Below are 18,296 nucleotides of genomic sequence, written 5' to 3'. Positions count from 1 at the left end.
CATTTCTCTGGTGATTAGGGATGTTGAGCACATTTTCATATACTGGCTGGCCATTTGTATGTCTTCTTTGGGGAAAAAAAAGTCCGTTCAGGTCCTTTGCCTATTTTTAATTGGGTTATTTATGTACTTACTGTTTTTTGCTATTTAGTTGTGTGAATTCCATATATATTTTCAATTAACCACATATCAAATATATGGGTTGCAAATATTTGCTTCCATTCCATAGGTTGCCTTTTCATTTTGTCATTGTCTCCTTTGCTGTGTAAAACCTTTTAAGTCTGATGTAGTCCCGTTTATTTAGTTTTGCTTTTGTTGCCTGTGCTTTAGTGTTATATGGAAAAAAAATTGTTGCCAAGATCAATGTCAAGGAGATTTTTCCCTATGTTTTCCTCTAGGAGTCATACGGCTTCAGATATTACATTTAAATCTTTAATCCATTTTGAGCTAATTTTTTGCATATGATGTAAAACAAGTGTCCAATTTCATTCTTTTGCCCGTGGATATCCACTTTCCCCAACACCATTTATTGGAGTTTTCTTTCTACATTGTGTATTTTTTTTAGAGTAAAGTAAAAGCAAGTCTATTAAGAAAGTAAAGGAAAAAAAGAATCTACACTGTGTATTCTTGATGCGCTTGTTAAAGATTAGTTGATCATATATGCGTGGGGTTATTTCTGGGTGAGCTTGGCATTTTTATCTCCCTCATTTTACAGATGAGGAGGCCGAGTCCCTAAAATAAAGACTATGGGTCTTGGGTTCTCTCAAAACTTTGAGAAATAGAAAGGGGACCTCTCTGCTGGGTTGTAAGAATAGCACCTCTCACTTGACACTGGCTTGTGGTGTCCCTGGAGTCTAAAAGCTACACAATGCTCTCCGGGAAATGGCTGCTTTCTGACTGGTTTGCTTGGATCTGTGCAGTGGATCGTCATTGGTGGCCCAGAAATCTCTACTTATTTCAGGCTGGTCCAACTCCAAAAAAAAAAAAAAAAAAATGTGTCCACTCTACCCTTTTTCTCCTTTCACTGAGCTTCCCCTTCTCAGTTTCATGCTGAAACCCCAAGATTCACAAATATTCCCTTCTCCTATGCCAACAAAACACACACTGATGTAACCCCAAAGTCTTCCGGCCTCCCCAGCCTACAGGAAGGAATGAAATTACATCCGAAATACAGCATGAGCTGGCACTCCCTAATGTAATACAGATATAGTATTCAGTATTCCACAACTGTAACACTGCCATTCTTCGGAAAAAATTAATAGTTGTTCAATGGCAGGCAGATCTATGCAAACCTAACCCAAAGTACAAGGAAGCTGAGAGACTGAAGAAAGAGGCTCACAAATGCTATCTCTTAGAAACTAACATTTAATAGGGACTTACAAACAGATGCCATATCTGTGCCTCTGGTGGTGGAGAGACGAGATGGTGGATCCCTGCACCATTACCCTGAAGACCCAGGGTTTATATACCACAGGGAAAGGGTATATGTGATTCAGAAGTGATGTGCAGGACAATTAAAGTATGATGACATCAAAGCTGTTTTGACCTAAGGGCCTGATTTACAGTAAGTATGTGCTCTTACACAAGGAATAATAGACAAACTGGAAATCTTAATGGCCTTCCCAGAGCAGAGGTTAATCTGAAGTCAACATGGCAGGTTAGCATCCAACATGGAGTTGCTTTGGCTTCTACAAAGTGACTTCAAGAAATTAAGGATCCACAAAAGTAGCCACTCTCTTTAGGAGCACAGTGGAGGGCAGCAGCAGTGGTAGTAGTGGTGGTGTTGGTAGAAGAAAGAGGTTAGAGTGACTTGTCAATGTGATCCAACTAATGAGAATTTGCATTGTCTTAATTAGCTGCTGCAGCAAAAGTAAGTTGTCCCAAAGCTCAGTGACTTAAAAATAACAATCATTCTTGTGAATCTGTCCGTCAGCTAGGGGATCATAAGAGGGTCAGTTGTTCTGTCAGTCAGCTAAGGGGTCATAAACCCAAATCTTACTGGTGTAACTGGTTATCCCTTAATGGTTATCCCTCCTTGTGTGAAATCCAAAACTGGTGTACTTGAACAGCAAGCAGCTTTCCTTCAAGTGGTGATTCCGGGACCAGGCTCCTTCCGCCTTGTAGTCTTCACCAGCTTCAACACGTAGCTTCCAAGAGAACTTGCTTTTGTGCTTCATGCTAGCAGTAGGAAGAAGACAGTGGTATGTTGTGCATGGGGAGCAAGGGAGTTAGGGGCCTCACCCTGGAAGTGATGTGCATCACTTCTGCTTATATTCCATTAGCTAGAACTGAGTTGCATGGCCGTAGCAAATCAACAGCAAAGAAAGCTAGGAAACAAAGCTACTGTGTCCTCAGAAAGAAGAAATGAGTCTGGTAAAGAGCCAGCCAGCCTCTGCCACTCATATAGAGGCTTGCCTCCCCAACGGTGCCTGAAGTGAAAAAGACTGACCAGCTATTTACCAAACTTAGTGGTCAAGCATTCCACAGAGTCATCCTCATAAGGTGAATGTCATTCTGAACATTCAGAGCCTACAGAGTAGCAGAGCTGGTATTTATAGCAGCTTTTGCAAAAGGAGAAATAAAAACTTAGATACAAAAGATGGATCAACATTTCTGAGAACCTGTAATACAAGAAGTCTCGAGTTTTTTTCAAGTTGGAAGGAGGAAGTAAAATGTTATTATAATCAAATATGGGATTTCCCCCACATCTGAACATGGCAGGAGGCTTTTTACCCTCGGAAGTCTCCACTTGTTAACATTTCAGATAACGTGACTGAATGAGGAAATCTGTGAAGACTCGGGGAGGAAGAGAGAATGCCAGTCCTTGTTCCTAGGCCAAGACCTGAGCCCTGTAATATTAAAATTTGGATCTAAAATCTGGTAAATGGGGGTGTGTAAGGAAAAGTCATAAACAGTGTCTTGTGAGGGAGAGAGCTTGGGATTTGAAGTCAGAAAGACTTGGGGAATTAAATTGTATAACCCTGGCCAAGCTGCTGTCTCTCCATGTGAGGAATGAAGACAACCTCTGATAATGTTTTTGACCTTTAAAAGGAGGTGGAGAGAGTAGATGGGGGAGCGGGGAGCTAAAATCTGGCCCATAGAAGTGCCCAGTATATGCTAGTTCCTTTCTCCCTTCTCCAATTCTCTGTCATTCAAAGTGGCCACCATTTTTTAGTAGTCTGAATTATTAGGAGGAAGAAGCTATTTCCCTTGGCTTAGAGAGCTTGTTTGAAAACACTTAGTGCTAAGCACAGGTCTATAGAATCCAGAAAGGTCAGCCTCCTATTGGGGCTTAAGCTTCCAAATACCCATGTCATGACCCAGGATGTACATGCTGGGAGGGAAGACATAAATCTTAGCCCATCTCTGCTCATCTGTGTTGTCATCTAAGGAAATGTCACCCAGCAACATGATGTTGGGGTTAAACTTGTCCTGGGTCACACAGCTACTAAGTTGAAGTCAGGATCTGAGTCCAGGTGATCTGGTGCCTGAGCTCAGATTCTTAGGCTTACCTGCTACACTATCTAGATCTGGTACAAGATGAAGAGGTGTAGGTGGAAGGACACATGCTTATTGTGGTGTTTAGCTGTCTGTTGCAGGCCCCTCCCAGAAACCCAGGCCTTGGTCTCACGCTTTAGTTTCAGAGCATTGGGAGCAGCGGAGCTGGTATTTGGAACAGTTGAGTACTCACAAGTCATTGCTGATAACGACCCTCTTATGTTGTAAAGGCTCTCATTGGGAGTAGGAGCCCTTTGGGTGGTGACAATTGCTATGCTCTTTGTCACCTTGTGAGGAAATTATATCAGATCGTGATTTTATTGACCTTCCCCTGGCTATTGATTCTTTAGGCATAATTGGTCACACACTAAGCTTCCTGACCTCCATATGGGAATCATGAGCCCTCATAGAGTTATGGAAGTCACAGTAATACTAGCTTCGGCCTTAGAGTCTCTTCATGGTTCAGTTTACAATATCCAGCAGAATAAAATAGGGACAGGTTCTGATTTGTCTTTATCTTGAAATATTTCCTTAATGAAATGATACACTTTTGCATGAACTGTCTACAGGAGCCCCGCTCTAGGGAATAGAAAGACATGCATCCCCTTTCACAGAAATTCATAAGAATAGTAGCTGCTAGTGCTGAGGGCTCTGTGCCAGGGGTATGGATGTGTACATATATGGTAATTTGTTCTGTCCAACATTGAAGTAGGAATTATGATCCCCACTTTACAGAAAAGAGAAATGAGGCTCAGAATGGGAAGTTAATTTTCCCAAGGTCACACAGCTAGCAAGTAGTGGAGCCAGATGCAAACCAGATATGTCACACTCTGGGGTCCTCACTCTCATTCACTGTCCCACACTTGGATCAGGCTTATTTTCACAACCTTGAAACAGCCTTAGTAAATAGCCAGCAATAAGGGCCACATACTTTGGCTCACTTAAAGCCAAAGTAACAGTTTTGGGTGGATGATACCTACTTTTAATCTGATCGAGCACTCAGAAGCCTCTAGAGTGAGATGCTTAGCTCAAAGCAGTTTTTTTATGCTAATGAAATCGTGATTGCCAGTGCCACACAAGATAAAGCAGAATTCTGTGACCTCAAAAGCTCATGTATCTGTACCCAGAGGTGAGTCCAAATTATCTTCTAGAATTTGGATGTAGCCTGACAGTAATGTGTTAAGACCACTGTCTTTGGAGTTTGATTGAGGTTCTGCCATTTAACTATTATTTGGGGCTACTAAAACTCTCTGTAGCTTATTCTCCTCAACTGTCGCATGGCAATAATAATGCCTATCTGTACTGGAAAGTATGTGAGGTGTCTTTCTAATTACAATAGCTCTCTGAATGCTGCTCATCCTCCCCAAAACACACATTATTGAGGATAATAAATCCCATTATTGAGCACTGAGGACAAAAGATAAATAAGACCCCATCCTAGCCATCAAGATACAGGAGAGAAATGGAAAAATGACAATAATAATTAATTGCAGTATAGTCTGATAAGTTCTATGACAAGATAAGTACTAAAAGAATGTCACTCTCCTAGGAGGCGGGGTTGAGGAAAGTTTTGGAGGTGATATTTAGGCTGGGTCTTATTAAATAGGATTTGCAGAAAAGGTCAAAAGGTCCTTTGTTTGCCCAAAGGACCTCTAACTAGTAGCATTTCAGGAACTGTGATATATGAAGTAGAACAGAGTGGGTCTTTCCCTGTAGTCCCCGAATTAGGAACCAGAAGTGAAACATCAAGTACTCTACTTTCTAAAGTGAAGTCAACTTTAGAAGGTGGCCCAGGGGCCTTTCACAAGGTTGCAAGTTTGTCTCGCTACCCTCAACCAGCCCAGGTATCCTCCTTATTTCACGTTATGTAAGGTATCTTGTGGGACACAGGGCACACGGCCAAAAGTTAAACATATCTCCCCACATCCTTGTCACTGGGGAGGGAAGAGGGCATATGTCTCCCTACCCCTGATGCCCCTCCACCAAAAACAAAACAAAACAAGGGGAGTGTGTGTTTAGGAAAATCATTCATCTAGATTCGGAGTGCTACGAGGAGGAGGAAATGAAACCTCCCTCCTCACTCTGGTCCCACCTGCACTCTCACCCCAGACCTACAGGACGAGAGACATCCTAGAAGAGTTTAACATGCCCAACAGAAGTGTAGGTTCTCAGAAATGAAGTTGGATAAGATAAAGCAGAGCTTTATCCCAAGAAAATTACATAGCTCCTATAGGCAAAGACCTATAGGAGCCCAGCAGGAGAGAGAATCAGACCAAGGCAGAGGGAGACTGAGGGCACCTCTCTACCACCAGCAGGTGATAAGGGAGCACCCCGCCTGTTCTGTACTATTTTTCCCTGCCCTCATTTCTAGAGGTGCTAGGCCTGGAAGTTGGAGGTGGGAGGTGAGAGGGTGCGGTGGGTCGGGAGAAGAAGGGAAAGAGCAGACTGCACCCTTGCTACCTGGCACCTAGCTACTAGATTGTAATTTCTCTTTGGAATTCTCTCATGCCTAGCCCATGCCTGGCCCAGAGCAGACATTCAATACTTATGTTGAAAATGAATGACAGAATAAAAGTTAATACTCATCCTTTCACCTTCCCCACCCCCGCCCCTTTTTCTCAGTCACTCACAGCTTTTTTGATTTAAGAGTCTTTTTCATTATTTAAGTTTTTTTTGTAGAGGCAGGGTCTTGCTCTTGTTGCCCAGGCTGGTCTTGAACTGCTGGGGTCAAGTGATCCTCTTGCCTTGGCCTCTCAAAGTGCTGGGATTACAGACGTGAGCCACCGCACCCAACCTGGTGCAGGAGTCTTATTTGTCTGTCAGAGGAGGGTGTTCCCTTGGCTCAGAGCCTTGCTTAGGTAACGTGGTAGGACCCAGGGTACACAGGGTGGGTGAGTGTTCTCCAGACATGTCAGTTTCTGGGCAGGGCTTAGGCTTCTGCAGTCCCTAGTCCCACCCCTGGCCTTGCATTCCAGCTCAGCGGGTGGAAGGTATAAATTTCAGCTGCTCTCAGCCCTGCTGTGTTTTTCCAAGGTCTTCCAACAGCAACATGAAGCTGGCAGCCTTCCTCCTCCTTGTGATCCTCATCATCTTCAGCCTAGAGGTACAAGAGCTTCAGGCTGCACTGAGACCACGGGAGATTTTTGGTAAGTCCAGGCAGAAGATAGCTCTGTTCAGTTTTCCTTGAATGAGGGGGGCTAGAAAGTAGCACATCAGGGACCAGTGGGTGCTGGCGAGGGCAGGGGAAGAAAGGAGAGAAGAAAAGGTCTTAAAGGGCCATTGCATGGACCCCCACTGCCACTACCCACTCCCCAGAACAGAATATCTTTTCTTCCACCTCCACTTTCCCCCACTCCTTTCCCTGGGTCACTGCTCCATTTGGACTCTCTGCACCTCTCCCCTCATCCCCTCATCAACCACCCTCTGACTCCCACCATCTCCCTTTCCATCAGTTTCTTTCTCTCTTGCTACAAATAAATTGGATCACCTAGAGAGAATATTTTCTTAATCATGTTAAACATTAATCATCTCAGTCTCTTTTCCTTTTACCAACATTCTCAATGGAGTAATCTTAATTCTCTGCCCCCACTTCCCTGTAAGTCGTTCCTTGACTCCTCCACCCCTGCCCCATCACTATCCTGAAATGTCTCTCCCAGATCCTGGGGACAAATCTCATGACTCCTCAGTTGTCAAGGCTCTAACCCCTGTAGTGTCTGACACTGCTTGCCACCAGCTTGGTCCTCAAACTTTCCTTTCCCCTGCATTATCTTCATGGTATTTTATTCTTCCCTTTAAACATTATTGAGTTCTGTTATTACTTTCCTCTCTTCTTTGCTCTCCTTGCCCCGACATTAAACTGGTTGCCAAATATTGTTCATTCTCTGAAAGTGTCTCTTACATATGTTCTTTCCTTCCCCTGCCACCTCCCATTGTACACAGTATTTCCAGCCCCGATGACCTCTGTCTGGGCCATCCCAGGAGCTTCCTAACAGCTGTCCCTGCCTCTGTCTTTCTGCTGCAGTTTGCTTGCTTGTTGAATTCCATTCCATTCTAGGTTCTCACACCAGAAAAATCTTCCTAAATAAACAGCAATCACATCCCTCTCTTGATCTAGTAAGTGAAATCCAATTCCTGAGGCCCTCAAGATCTTCCTGGCCCTGTAACTTTGTCCCCTGCTTACTTTTCCTGCTTCATTTCCAGCTGTTCCCTAACACTTACCCAGCCCTCCATTTACCATTCTGCCTGTGTTCCTTGTATGTCAGGGTGAGGAGTGAGGTGGATGAGGTACCCAGGGTGCAAACATTAAACGGGTGCTCACCGTCAGGGTTGTGCAAGGGCCTCCTGGAATCGCGTGCCCTAGGCATCTCACTTGCTTCACCCTAATCCTGGCCCTGTTGCGGTTTCCCTTGTGAACTTTTGCTAGTAATTCTTCTTTCTTCTCACAACACTCCACCCATGCCCCTCAGTTCTGTCTTTAAAACATTCCTGCACTTCAAAACTCACCTTTTCTAATTAATCTAATTGGAAGTAATGCCATCTTCTCTGAGTATTTTTTTTTTAAGGCGGGATCTTACTTTGTTGCCCGGACCGAAGTGCAGTGGCATGATCATGACTCACCGCAGCCTCAACCTCCTGGACTCAAGTGATCCTCCTATCTCAGTCCCTCAAGTAGCTGGGACCACAGGCACGTGCCACTAAGCCCGGCTAATTAAAAAAAAATTGTAGAGTCTGGGTCTCACTGTATTACCCAAGCTGGTCTCAAATTTCTGGACTCAAGTGATCCTCCCACTACAGCCTTCCAAAGTGCTGGGATTACAGGCATGAGCAACCATGCCCAGCTGAGACACTTTAATGCTTCGGCTATACCTCTCTCAGGACACTTGTCACATACTGCTTTGTTTTTAGTACTTTGAATATGTCTTATCCATATTGTTAGACTCTAAGCTCTTTGTTTTACACCTTTGTATTTGCTGAATAATTAATTTCCTCTGTTTTATACATAGTAAGAAGTCAACATATATATACTTAATAAGTATATATTCTTGACTTAATAAGTCACACTGCTGTGAGTGGGGAAGAGGGGTCTTCAACCTTCTCACCACAAATCAACAAAAGCTACAGGAAGCATGGGGGGATGGTACTGATTTTCTCTGAGGTCTACAACTACATGGAAGATATCCCACCAGGCCCCCTTCTTGCACCCCTCAGATACTGCTAATCAGTCCTAGCACTCTTTCTCTTTCAGCCTGGAGAAGGTGTCTGAGCCTTCTCAACACAGCATCAGAAAGCCACTTCTATTGACTGAAGTTGACAATGGAGAATAAAACTCATTACCCCTGCTGAATCCAGGGGCCCCTTTTCACAGATGAGAAAGTCCCAGAAACATCCAGAGACATAGTCAGGTAAAGAAATTCCTGATAACAGCTGAGTAGCCTATGAAAGTACAGTACATATCCATCTAGAGTTCTGTGTGTTTTCCTAGAAGCCTGTGCGATCTTAACCAACTCTTTGAATCTACTTCATTGGTCTTCAAAGAGCTTGAGGTTCTGGGAACTTGGGAGCCTCCACTCAGGTCAGGAATGGCTCCTTGAAATTTAGAGGAATGCACTTATGTCAGGATGAGCTTCACCGTGAGGGACAGCAGAAGGTGCTCAGACCAAAGGGCCAGGCAAATCTGAGTTGAAACTCACTTCTGTACCCACTGGTTAGGAAGTCACCTCTGTGAGCCCCAGCTGCCACACCTGTAAAGTGGGCCTAGTAAGGCTCACTGCATGGGGTGACTGCAAGGGACCTGCGATGGCACTTGGTAAATGTGAGTCTCTTCTCCACTCAATTCCCTGCAGCGTGGAAAGTGAAGATATTTAAGTGGGCTTCTTTGCACTTCCCCTCCACAGACACAATTATCCCCATCTCTAAAGTAGGCCTTACTTTTTTGAGGTTATGTGAATGCATTGCTTTTAACTAGAATATATAAGATGTTAATGAGTATTATTCTGCAAGTAATAAATTATATTGCATATTAAATGAAAAGAAAAATGTGGAATCGACTTCTCAATCAAGGGCTGTCCTCCCCAGCACCTGTGTCAAAAGTATGGTGGTTTTCAGCCCATCTGTTCTTCCGTAGGTATCTGCATCGAGCACTGCAGCAGTGACTGGGACTGTGACCCAGGAGAGCACTGTATCAGCAATGGGTGTGGCCATGTGTGTGCTGCACAGTAAGGATGGGTTGAAACACCAGGCCCTCCCTGCTTTCCCAAACACTGTCCAGTCTAGGTGGGTTGTGCACTTGGCCTCAATGGGACTTCCCAGAAATGAGTAGAAAACTACCTGTCTCCGTCTTCCCCACCCTTCCCAAGAAAAAGATGCATCCATCACAGGCTGGTGGTTTCCAGACCTTTAAAATAATTCCCTAACCCAGCATGTCCTGGAGAAAAATCAGACTATTTATTTAAGCAAAATGATAAAAGTCACACATAATCTCCCATCCCAAAACAATGTCTGTCTAACACTTTGGTGCATATTTTAAATGCACACACAAATAAATAATATTTATATAAAATTGAGATAATCTTGTGTCTATTTTTATTTTTTATTTCACTTAAAAATAGCTACCAAACAACTTTTAATGTCAATACCAATGCTTCTGTCCCATCATCTTTGATAGCCTATAGTTTATTATCTATGTTCATATACTTAGCAACTTTCATTAATACACATTTAAGATATTTCTTATTTTGATATTATGAATATGATTGTAACAAACACTAAACTGGTGTACATACACTTATTAACTTCCTTGGGACAAATTCTAAGACTTAAAATTGACGACTAAAGAGTATATTCATTTTAAGTTTGTGATGTACATTGCCATGTTGACTTATAAGAACCTCTTTTCTGTGAAAATATCTCAGGGGCCTCACATGATAATTTATTTGTTTTCAGTAGCCATTAATCGAAAAAAAAATGCGTAACAAAAAGCTACCATAATTCAGTTTTAATTCTAAATTAAGTTGCACTAAACACAACAGAATCAGCATATGCTTTAAATAAAACACTTTGTGTTCAGAATAGATTATTTGGCCAATCCACCTGCAATACTTGGGTGCTTAGGGCCTGGCTGGCTCTTTGCAGGTGTGATTTTCCAAATTGGGAACTGTTCCTTCTTGATTGTATTCTGTGGACCCAGGTCCCCCAAACAGCAAGTCTCAGGCATAATTTTTTTTGTCTTTTTCTCAGATGAAGAGTTATTTTAAGGATCATCTTTCTCTAAGATCATCATCCCTTCCTGGAGTTCCTTTCTTCCAAGATGTGACTCTCTGGAGCTCCTTAACTAGGAAGATGGATGAAAATGGGAAGCCTGTGGATGGAGACTACAAGGAATATGGGAAGAAGGGAAGAGAGGTTGTTCCTTTTAATAAATCATCATTGTTAAAAGCACTCATTATATTTTAGTTATTTGTTTAAAGGCGAGGAGGAGGGAGAGGAGAACAGATGACATTTGTTGAGTATTGACTATCAACAAGGACCATGTTAAATTCTCCCCAGGCATTATCTAAGTATCATTAACAACCTTTTGACTGTACTTCTTATCACCACCATTTGAGGACACTGAGGTTTGGGGCAAAGTCATATAGCAGATAGGTGTCAGTGCCTAAACTATAATCACATGTCAAATGCCATATAAGGCCTATGCATTACAGCATAGTAGTCAGGAGCCCTGACTCTGAATTTCAAACCCAGGCCCACCACACAGCCATGGGGACTTCAGCGAGAGTCTTCATCTTTCTGTGATTCAGTTTTCTCATATATGTATAATAGTACCTCATAAAGCTACAAAGATAAGAGGGTCACGTGCAGTGCTGATACATAGAAAGCATTCAGTAAGTATGAATTACAATGATTATTAGCACAGTAGTGCCCCTAATCCATGGGGTATGTGTTCCAAGACCCCCAATGGATGCTGAAACCATGGATAATATCAAACTCTATATATGCTGTGTTCTTTCCCATAAATACATACTTAAGATAAATTGTAATTTGTAAATTAGGCACAGTAAGAGATTAACAATAAAAATAAAATAGAACAAATATAACAATATGCCAGCATCACTACTCTTATGTGTTGAGACCATTATTAAGCCAAATGAAGGTTACTTGAACATAAGCACTGGGATAGTGGATCTCATAACTGAGGCGGTTATTAAGTGACTAACGGGCAGGTAGCATATAAGGCGTGGATATGCTTGACTAAAGGATGATTCACATTCCAGGCAGAATAAAGTGGGATGGCGCAAGACTTAATCACACTACTGAGAACAGCAGCAAGTGGAAATGTACGAGTTGTTTATTTCTGGAATTTTCCATTTTGTATTTTCATACTGTGATTGACGACGGGTAATTGAAAAGGCTGAAAGTGAAACTACCGATAAGTGGGGACTACTATGTTACCAAATAGGCTGATGACCCTGAAACAGAACCCAAGGCCAAGCCTCCTTCCTAGCCTCTCCTGGTTCAATATGTCACTTGGATACTGAAATCAAGCTCCTCTCTTCTGCTTTTCCCCATTACAAAACATGGGAGGTAAAACGATATGGGTTTATAAATTTTTTGTCTATGTTCTTCACAATCACAGCCAGCCTGGGCTGCAATCTGATTTCAACCAATTTGCTGCCTGTGGAGCCTTGACCAACCATTTACACTCTTTGGCACCATTTTCTCAACTGTACAAGGGGGGAATAATCATATCTACTTCATTTGATGCTAAGATGTATAAAACTTTAGAGTTTACAAAGCATTTTCACAAAAATCCCATTTGATTTTCACATCAACCAATGGCAAATAGGGGACGCTGAACAAATAATTAGTGAATTCATTCATTCCGTCAACAAGTATTGTAGGGGCACCTACCACATCCCAGGGGCTATGCTAGCCCTGGGATACAATAGTGAATGAGAAAAATGGGATCTGTGCCCTCATAAAGTTAACATTCTAGAGGAGGCAATAAATGAGAAAGTAAGCAAATAAACAAGATAACTACAGGTTATGGTAAATTTTCTGAAGGAAATAATCAAAGATGTGAATTAGAGTGAAGTAGGGGCATGCAAGCCTACATGAGTTATAATGACCAGACTCTCATGAAGGGATAAAAATGAAGTCCTGAGAGGTTTCCAAACACGAAAGGAGTGAAATTCCACTGAGGTTCTTGATCATCCAATGCAGAATCTAATGAAGAAAATGACTGTGAACGTGCTTAGCACCCCTTAAAGCCCCTCAGTCACTGCAGGACTATGAAAATATGGAGAATTTAGGAGGAGACGGGAAATTTTCTTGGGAGAGAACTTTTGCCATGCTGAGTTTCCACAGTTTCAGGGTAGGAGGTAGGAGTAGGAGTGCTACTCTCTAAACTCAAGCCAATGCAGGGTGCCTTCAAAGCCCTCCCTCAGAGCTTGAGATATGTTTCCTTCAGTTGGTGATCACTGCAGAGTAGGGATGTCCATTTCCTTAAAGGAACCACACTAATCCACAAGGGTATATTCTACTGGAACTCAACAGACCAGCATCAGTATACTGTATTTTACAATTCCTGTGCCATTCCACCTTGAATAACACACTATGCATGTCATCCATGTTGCAACTTAAGATGAACCACACCAAAGCCAGATCTTTCCCACAGTCTCTCCAAACCACCTCCATTGTGGAAATGACCAGGCCTCACATCCTTCTAGCCCAATGTGTTAGATATCTCTTTAGCACTACTTCAACTACTCTTGGCATTACATTCTTATTCTAGCCATTGCTACAGCAACTAGTTTATCTCAGGCATCTACTAGCTTGGCACAGGTATAACTGGTAAGAACCTTGCCTCAGATAGGTACCCTAGTCTCCTTTTGTCTCAGGGCTTGACTATGCAACATGGGACTCCTGCCGGAACCAAGCAAGATGCATGCTCAATACAGGAACACCAGTGAATTAATGCCTGGTGGGCAACTTTGATAACAGAGATCAAAAGCTGACAGATAAATGCTTCCCCTCTCTGTTCCTCTCTGGAGAAGGGTTTTGAGAGCTTCACAAGGCTTCTCAGAAGCTCCTGAGGACTGAACAATCAGTCACCGTTTGCAATGGCCAACTCAATAGCACATACTGGTATTGATTCTCCTTCCTCTCCTGTTCATTCCTGGATAAATCCCTCACCAATCAACCTCATCTGAGGCTCTGCTTTCAGGGAACCCAGATTAAAATATCCAATGACTAGGTTTTAGCTTCTGATCTCCGAACAAATGCTTGAATAAATTTCTTTACATGAATACACACTCATATATGCACATATACAACACACATATGTACACAGTCCAAGAATAGGAAATAATATACCAGCAAAATGGAATCTAAATCCAAACAAAAAAATTAACTTTTCTCCCTAAGCCCAAAGTCTTCAGAAAACTAGCTCAGCTAAAGCATACCCCCAATTTTCATTGTTGAACAAAAATGTTTTATTCTCAGGATAAAATATACATTCAGGTGACTTCAAGGTTTTCCCTAAGAGCCAGGGGTAAGGATTTGCTTTATATTTGCATAACTCAAAGGCCCTAGAGATGGTCTTCCCAATCTGCCTAACTGTGAAAGTCAAGCCTTTACTTCCTGGATGACTGAAAACCAACTGAACACAGATTTTTTTTTTTTTTTTTGAGACGGAGTTTCGCTCGTTACCCAGGCTGGAGTGCAATGGTGTAATCTCGGCTCAACGCAACCTCCGCCTCCTGGGTTCAGGCAATTCTCCTGCCTCAGCCTCCTGAGTAGCTGGGATTACAGGCATGCGCCACCATGCCCAGCTAATTTTTTGTATTGGTAGAGATGGGGTTTCACCATGTTGACCAGGATGGTCTCGATCTCTTGACCTCGCTGAACACAGATTTTTAAATGTCCATTTTATTCTCCAGCTTCTTGACTTTAAGGTTTCAGAAAATCTTGGGGTGTCTCATCTCAACCCAGTCACCCTCAGGCAGATAATATTTTACATAATTCAGCTGAACTCCAAAAGTACTCTTCTAGTGGGGCGAGGTGACTCGTGATCCATGAAAGGATTCAAACTGGGAAAAGAGGAGAAAAGGGAACAAAAAGTGCAGCTAGCTGTCACTTAAGTAGGGAAAGCTGCCCTGTATTTCACTAGCCAGATTGTAATCACATAGCCACAGCCAACTGCAAGGAATGCTGGGGAATGCAGCCTTTATTCCGGGTGGTTTTGTGCCTGGGGAAAGATTTTCAAAGAGTAGAAAGGTGTCTCAGAACTAGCAGTTTCTGCTACTGCCATCCACAGCACACGCTCTCCAACTCCAGCCCCAATGTGAAACTAGTACTCAACAGAGTAACTTCAGCCCTGCCCAGGAACAAACTTTCTGGAAGCACAAACTGACAAATCACTTTTCAGTCAGGGATCAAGAAGGTGTGGCCGGCGAAAAACCTCCAAGCCGATTTCTGACAAGCATTTGCAGGGTACTAGTCAAAGGGGTCCCGTAGTCATGGAAACCCCTCTGAGTCCCAGTCCCGCCTAAAAATGGTACTTCCGGAACTAGCGCGCGGAGCGGGAGGATGCCCCGGAAGTATTTCTATGAGACCCTACGTAGAAAAGATGGCTGCTGTACAAGTTGCGGGCTCCGTGCCTTGCAGGCAGCTGCGGGAGGCGCCGCAGGAAGCAACCCCTGAACGAGGCAATGGGTTCCGCCGTTTGTCTGCCAGGCTCTGCGCCTTGCGCCCCGATGACAGCAGCTCCGCCCGCACCGAGATCCACCTGCTCTTCGATCAGCTCATCTCCGAGAACTACACCGAGGGCAGCTGCGTGGCTCCAGAGGTAGGCGGCGAGCCCGGGAGAGAGCGGGTGCGGCTCCTGCTGGCCCCGGCCCAACCCCTCCGGGAACCCAGCTGGCTGCCTCCGCCTCCCTCACCCCTGCGCCTGATGATTTAGTTTCAGGCTGGTATGCTCACTCTCACCGTGGCGCGTCTTAGTTCTCCGTTTGGAAGACCTTGTGGTGCTTGGTACACTCGCGTCTTTCAAAACCCACCTTGAGAACTTCTGCTCTGATAATGCCTCAGGTGTCATCTCTGGTACCACCTTTCCATGCCCCCGCACCCTCCTCCACTCCCTGTCTGTGCATCCACAACACTTTGTTGACAAAATGCAATACTACTGTTTATTGCGTACAGGTTACACGGACCACGTGCTGTAAGTTACCACGCGCAATTCCAGGAATCTTAGAACGTGGGTAGTATTAGGTCTCTTCTGCCTATGAAAATACTGAAGCTCTTAAAAATCCAGTGTACAAAAAGTCTGCCTGCCACAATGCCCCTAACGTTTTCTGTTCCTACACACTAGCTCCTCCCCTCTGCCGTCTTTCTGAGTAATGTTACATACATCAGGCCTTGAATTAATGAATTCTCCAAACTGCTGACACCAGGGCCTTTTGGCCCTACGTAGGAAAGATGGAGGTGGTGCAAGTTGCCTGCTTGCACAGGCATCTCAAACTAGACAGTTCCTAAAGATGAAATTCATTAGCGCCGAACACACATTCCCGTCCCCAGCCCATCCCACCTTCCAACACACACATGCACAATCCACCAAGTCACGCAAGACATAAACATTGGTTCTTCTTTCCTTCATCCCAGGCCCTCTCTAATCCAGATATTTCAGAATGCGTCTCATATATATTTCACAGTTCATGCCCTCCTATCTATTCCCATAGCCAATGCCTTAGACTTCAGGCAAGGTGACTTATACCTGGACTATTCCGCTGGTCTCCTCTAACTGATCTCCTGCCTCCTGCCTAGCTTCTCTCCAAATTCATCATAAAATTTTAAATCTACTTTGGAAAAATCTTCAATACATATTGGTAAATGGTTGAAGCAAGTTAAAGGAGAGTTCATACAGAATGAGATCAATATGGAGCTGGAGGAGGGATTTTAAAATATGTGTGTTTCTATATGCAAAGATAAGGTCTAAAAGAATTCACAACAATAATAGTGTATGTCGTTAGGAAGCAGAGTGAGATTAAGGCAATAGTCATGGGGACTTTTGCTATATTTGTGTAATTTGATACTTTTGCAACAAAACGTTGTGCCTTTCCGTTCTCTCCTGTTACTCCCCCTTTTGTTCCTGTGTGCAGTCATTTAAAACTTGCTGTCTTCAGGCACCTACTGGTGCTTCACATCTCCAGGTTTTTGCATGCTCTGTCTACTTTGCTTGCAGTGTTTTTAGATGCCCTGTCTGACAAATGTCTCCTCATTCTTTGAATCATTCCAGATTCTGCTTTACAATCACCTCCACAAGGCCTCCCTAATTACTGTTTCTGGACAGAGTTTGTACTTATTCTTTCAGCACTTAATTCATGTTACTTTAATTATTTGTTGTGTTTCTTTCTCTCTCACTAGGTTCTGAGCTCTTTGAGGTTCAGGAACATGTTTGTTTTTACTTTGGAGTCCAAGGACCTAGCACACTATGGCACATAGTAGGTGCTCAGAATATTGTCATTAAATAAACATCAATGGATGAATGAGTGACTTGCACATAGGTCCCTCTTTTTTTTTTTTTTTTTTTAAGAATTCTCTAATTATGCATAAAATCCATAGAAGTGTTAGGTCTGATTTTTTTCTAATGCCATTGAAAATCTGGTTCAGTTACTTTTTGATATTTTTAACTTCAGTTTGTACCTTTATACCCTAGAAGCCTTTCTTTGGTTATTTAATTATACTGTCTTTACATATATAGAGACCAGAGTCTTCAGCCTCACCAAAACCATACTGAATCTTTTCCATGTTTTTTTATTTTTTCTTTTTTTTTTTTTTTTTAAGAGATAAGGTCTCACTCTGTCATCCAGACTAGAGTGCAGCAGCAAGATCATAGTTCACTGTGCTCCTGGGCTCAAGCCATCCTCACACCTCAGCCTCTCAAGAAGCTAGGACTACATGCCACCATATCCAGCTAATTCTTTTAAAAGTTTTTTTCTGTAGAGATGGAGTCTCACTATGTTGCCCAAGCTGGTCTTGGACTCCTGGGCTCAAGCAATCCCCAGCTTTGACCTCCCAAAGAACTGGGATTACAGCCATGAGCCACTGTGCCTGGCCTTTTCCTTCCTTTTTTTTAGCACATCGTATTTTTGTGCTATCACTTCATTGTTTTCCTTTCTTCCTCACGTTTTCTTTCCCCATTTTGAATGTGAATATTCACTTTTATTTTCCATTTGGCTGTGTTTTGAGGATCTTCACTTGGCTAATAAGTATTTTACCACTTCTTTATCTTTTTTTTTTTTTGGTAGGACGTTAGTGCTCTTCTTGTCCAAGCTTGCCAACTGGTGCCTCTTAATCAGAATCATCTTGTCAGCAAAGTGTCCCAGCTTATCCACCATTTACTTAACAGATTACAGGTAATGTGTGTAACTTTAGAATTCAGATCATGAACTTTGGTTGAAATACCACATCTGTAGTAGATATGATAGGCTGTTTTTTTGAGATGCTATAGGAAAAGCAAATGCCTTAATAAAAGTGCTTTTAAAATAAATATAACTCTGATCCAAAAATAGATTATTCTGCAGAATTTTAGAAGTTTGTCTATTAGAAGTATGACTTTCGGTTTGATTCAGTAAACCAATATCATTCAGGCCCCCCAACCTTATAATTTCTTATGGAAGATATATTTGAACAAAATATATCTAAGAATAAATTGAAATAATCCCCTACCTCTTTCCCATCAATATTTTTCCCCTCACTTGCAGCTACCATTTTTGTGGTCTACTTTTGATGCTTCTAAAACATAA

General features: G+C 42.7%; 1 protein-coding gene and 1 long non-coding RNA gene across 4 annotated transcripts in view; both read left to right on the top strand.

Moving 5' to 3' along the window:
• The first annotated feature begins 6,363 nt into the window (after positions 1 to 6,363).
• On the top strand, positions 6,364 to 10,932 carry LOC105712418 (uncharacterized). Its single transcript, XR_001106314.2, has 3 exons — positions 6,364 to 6,641; positions 9,620 to 9,768; positions 10,732 to 10,932. It is a non-coding gene; the product is annotated as an uncharacterized LOC105712418 (long non-coding RNA).
• Positions 10,933 to 15,114: 4,182 nt separating this feature from the next.
• HEATR6 (HEAT repeat containing 6) overlaps positions 15,115 to 18,296 on the top strand; it is a 35,599-nt gene continuing 32,417 nt past the window's right edge. For all 3 annotated transcript variants that reach the window (XM_012445515.2, XM_012445518.3, XM_012445517.3), the window contains exons 1-2: positions 15,115 to 15,340; positions 17,799 to 17,906. In XM_012445515.2, coding sequence (XP_012300938.2) covers positions 15,122 to 15,340; positions 17,799 to 17,906 — 327 coding nt within the window. In that variant the 5' untranslated portion in view covers positions 15,115 to 15,121. The remainder of the gene's footprint in view (positions 15,341 to 17,798; positions 17,907 to 18,296) is intronic.

The sequence above is a fragment of the Aotus nancymaae genome, unplaced genomic scaffold (genome assembly GCF_030222135.1).
Source record: "Aotus nancymaae isolate 86718 unplaced genomic scaffold, 86718_ANA_hifiasm-v0.15.2.pri h1tg000018l, whole genome shotgun sequence".
NCBI lineage: Eukaryota > Metazoa > Chordata > Mammalia > Primates > Aotidae > Aotus > Aotus nancymaae.
Note: the sequence above shows the minus strand (reverse complement) of the source record. Positions and strands in the feature narration are given on the sequence as shown.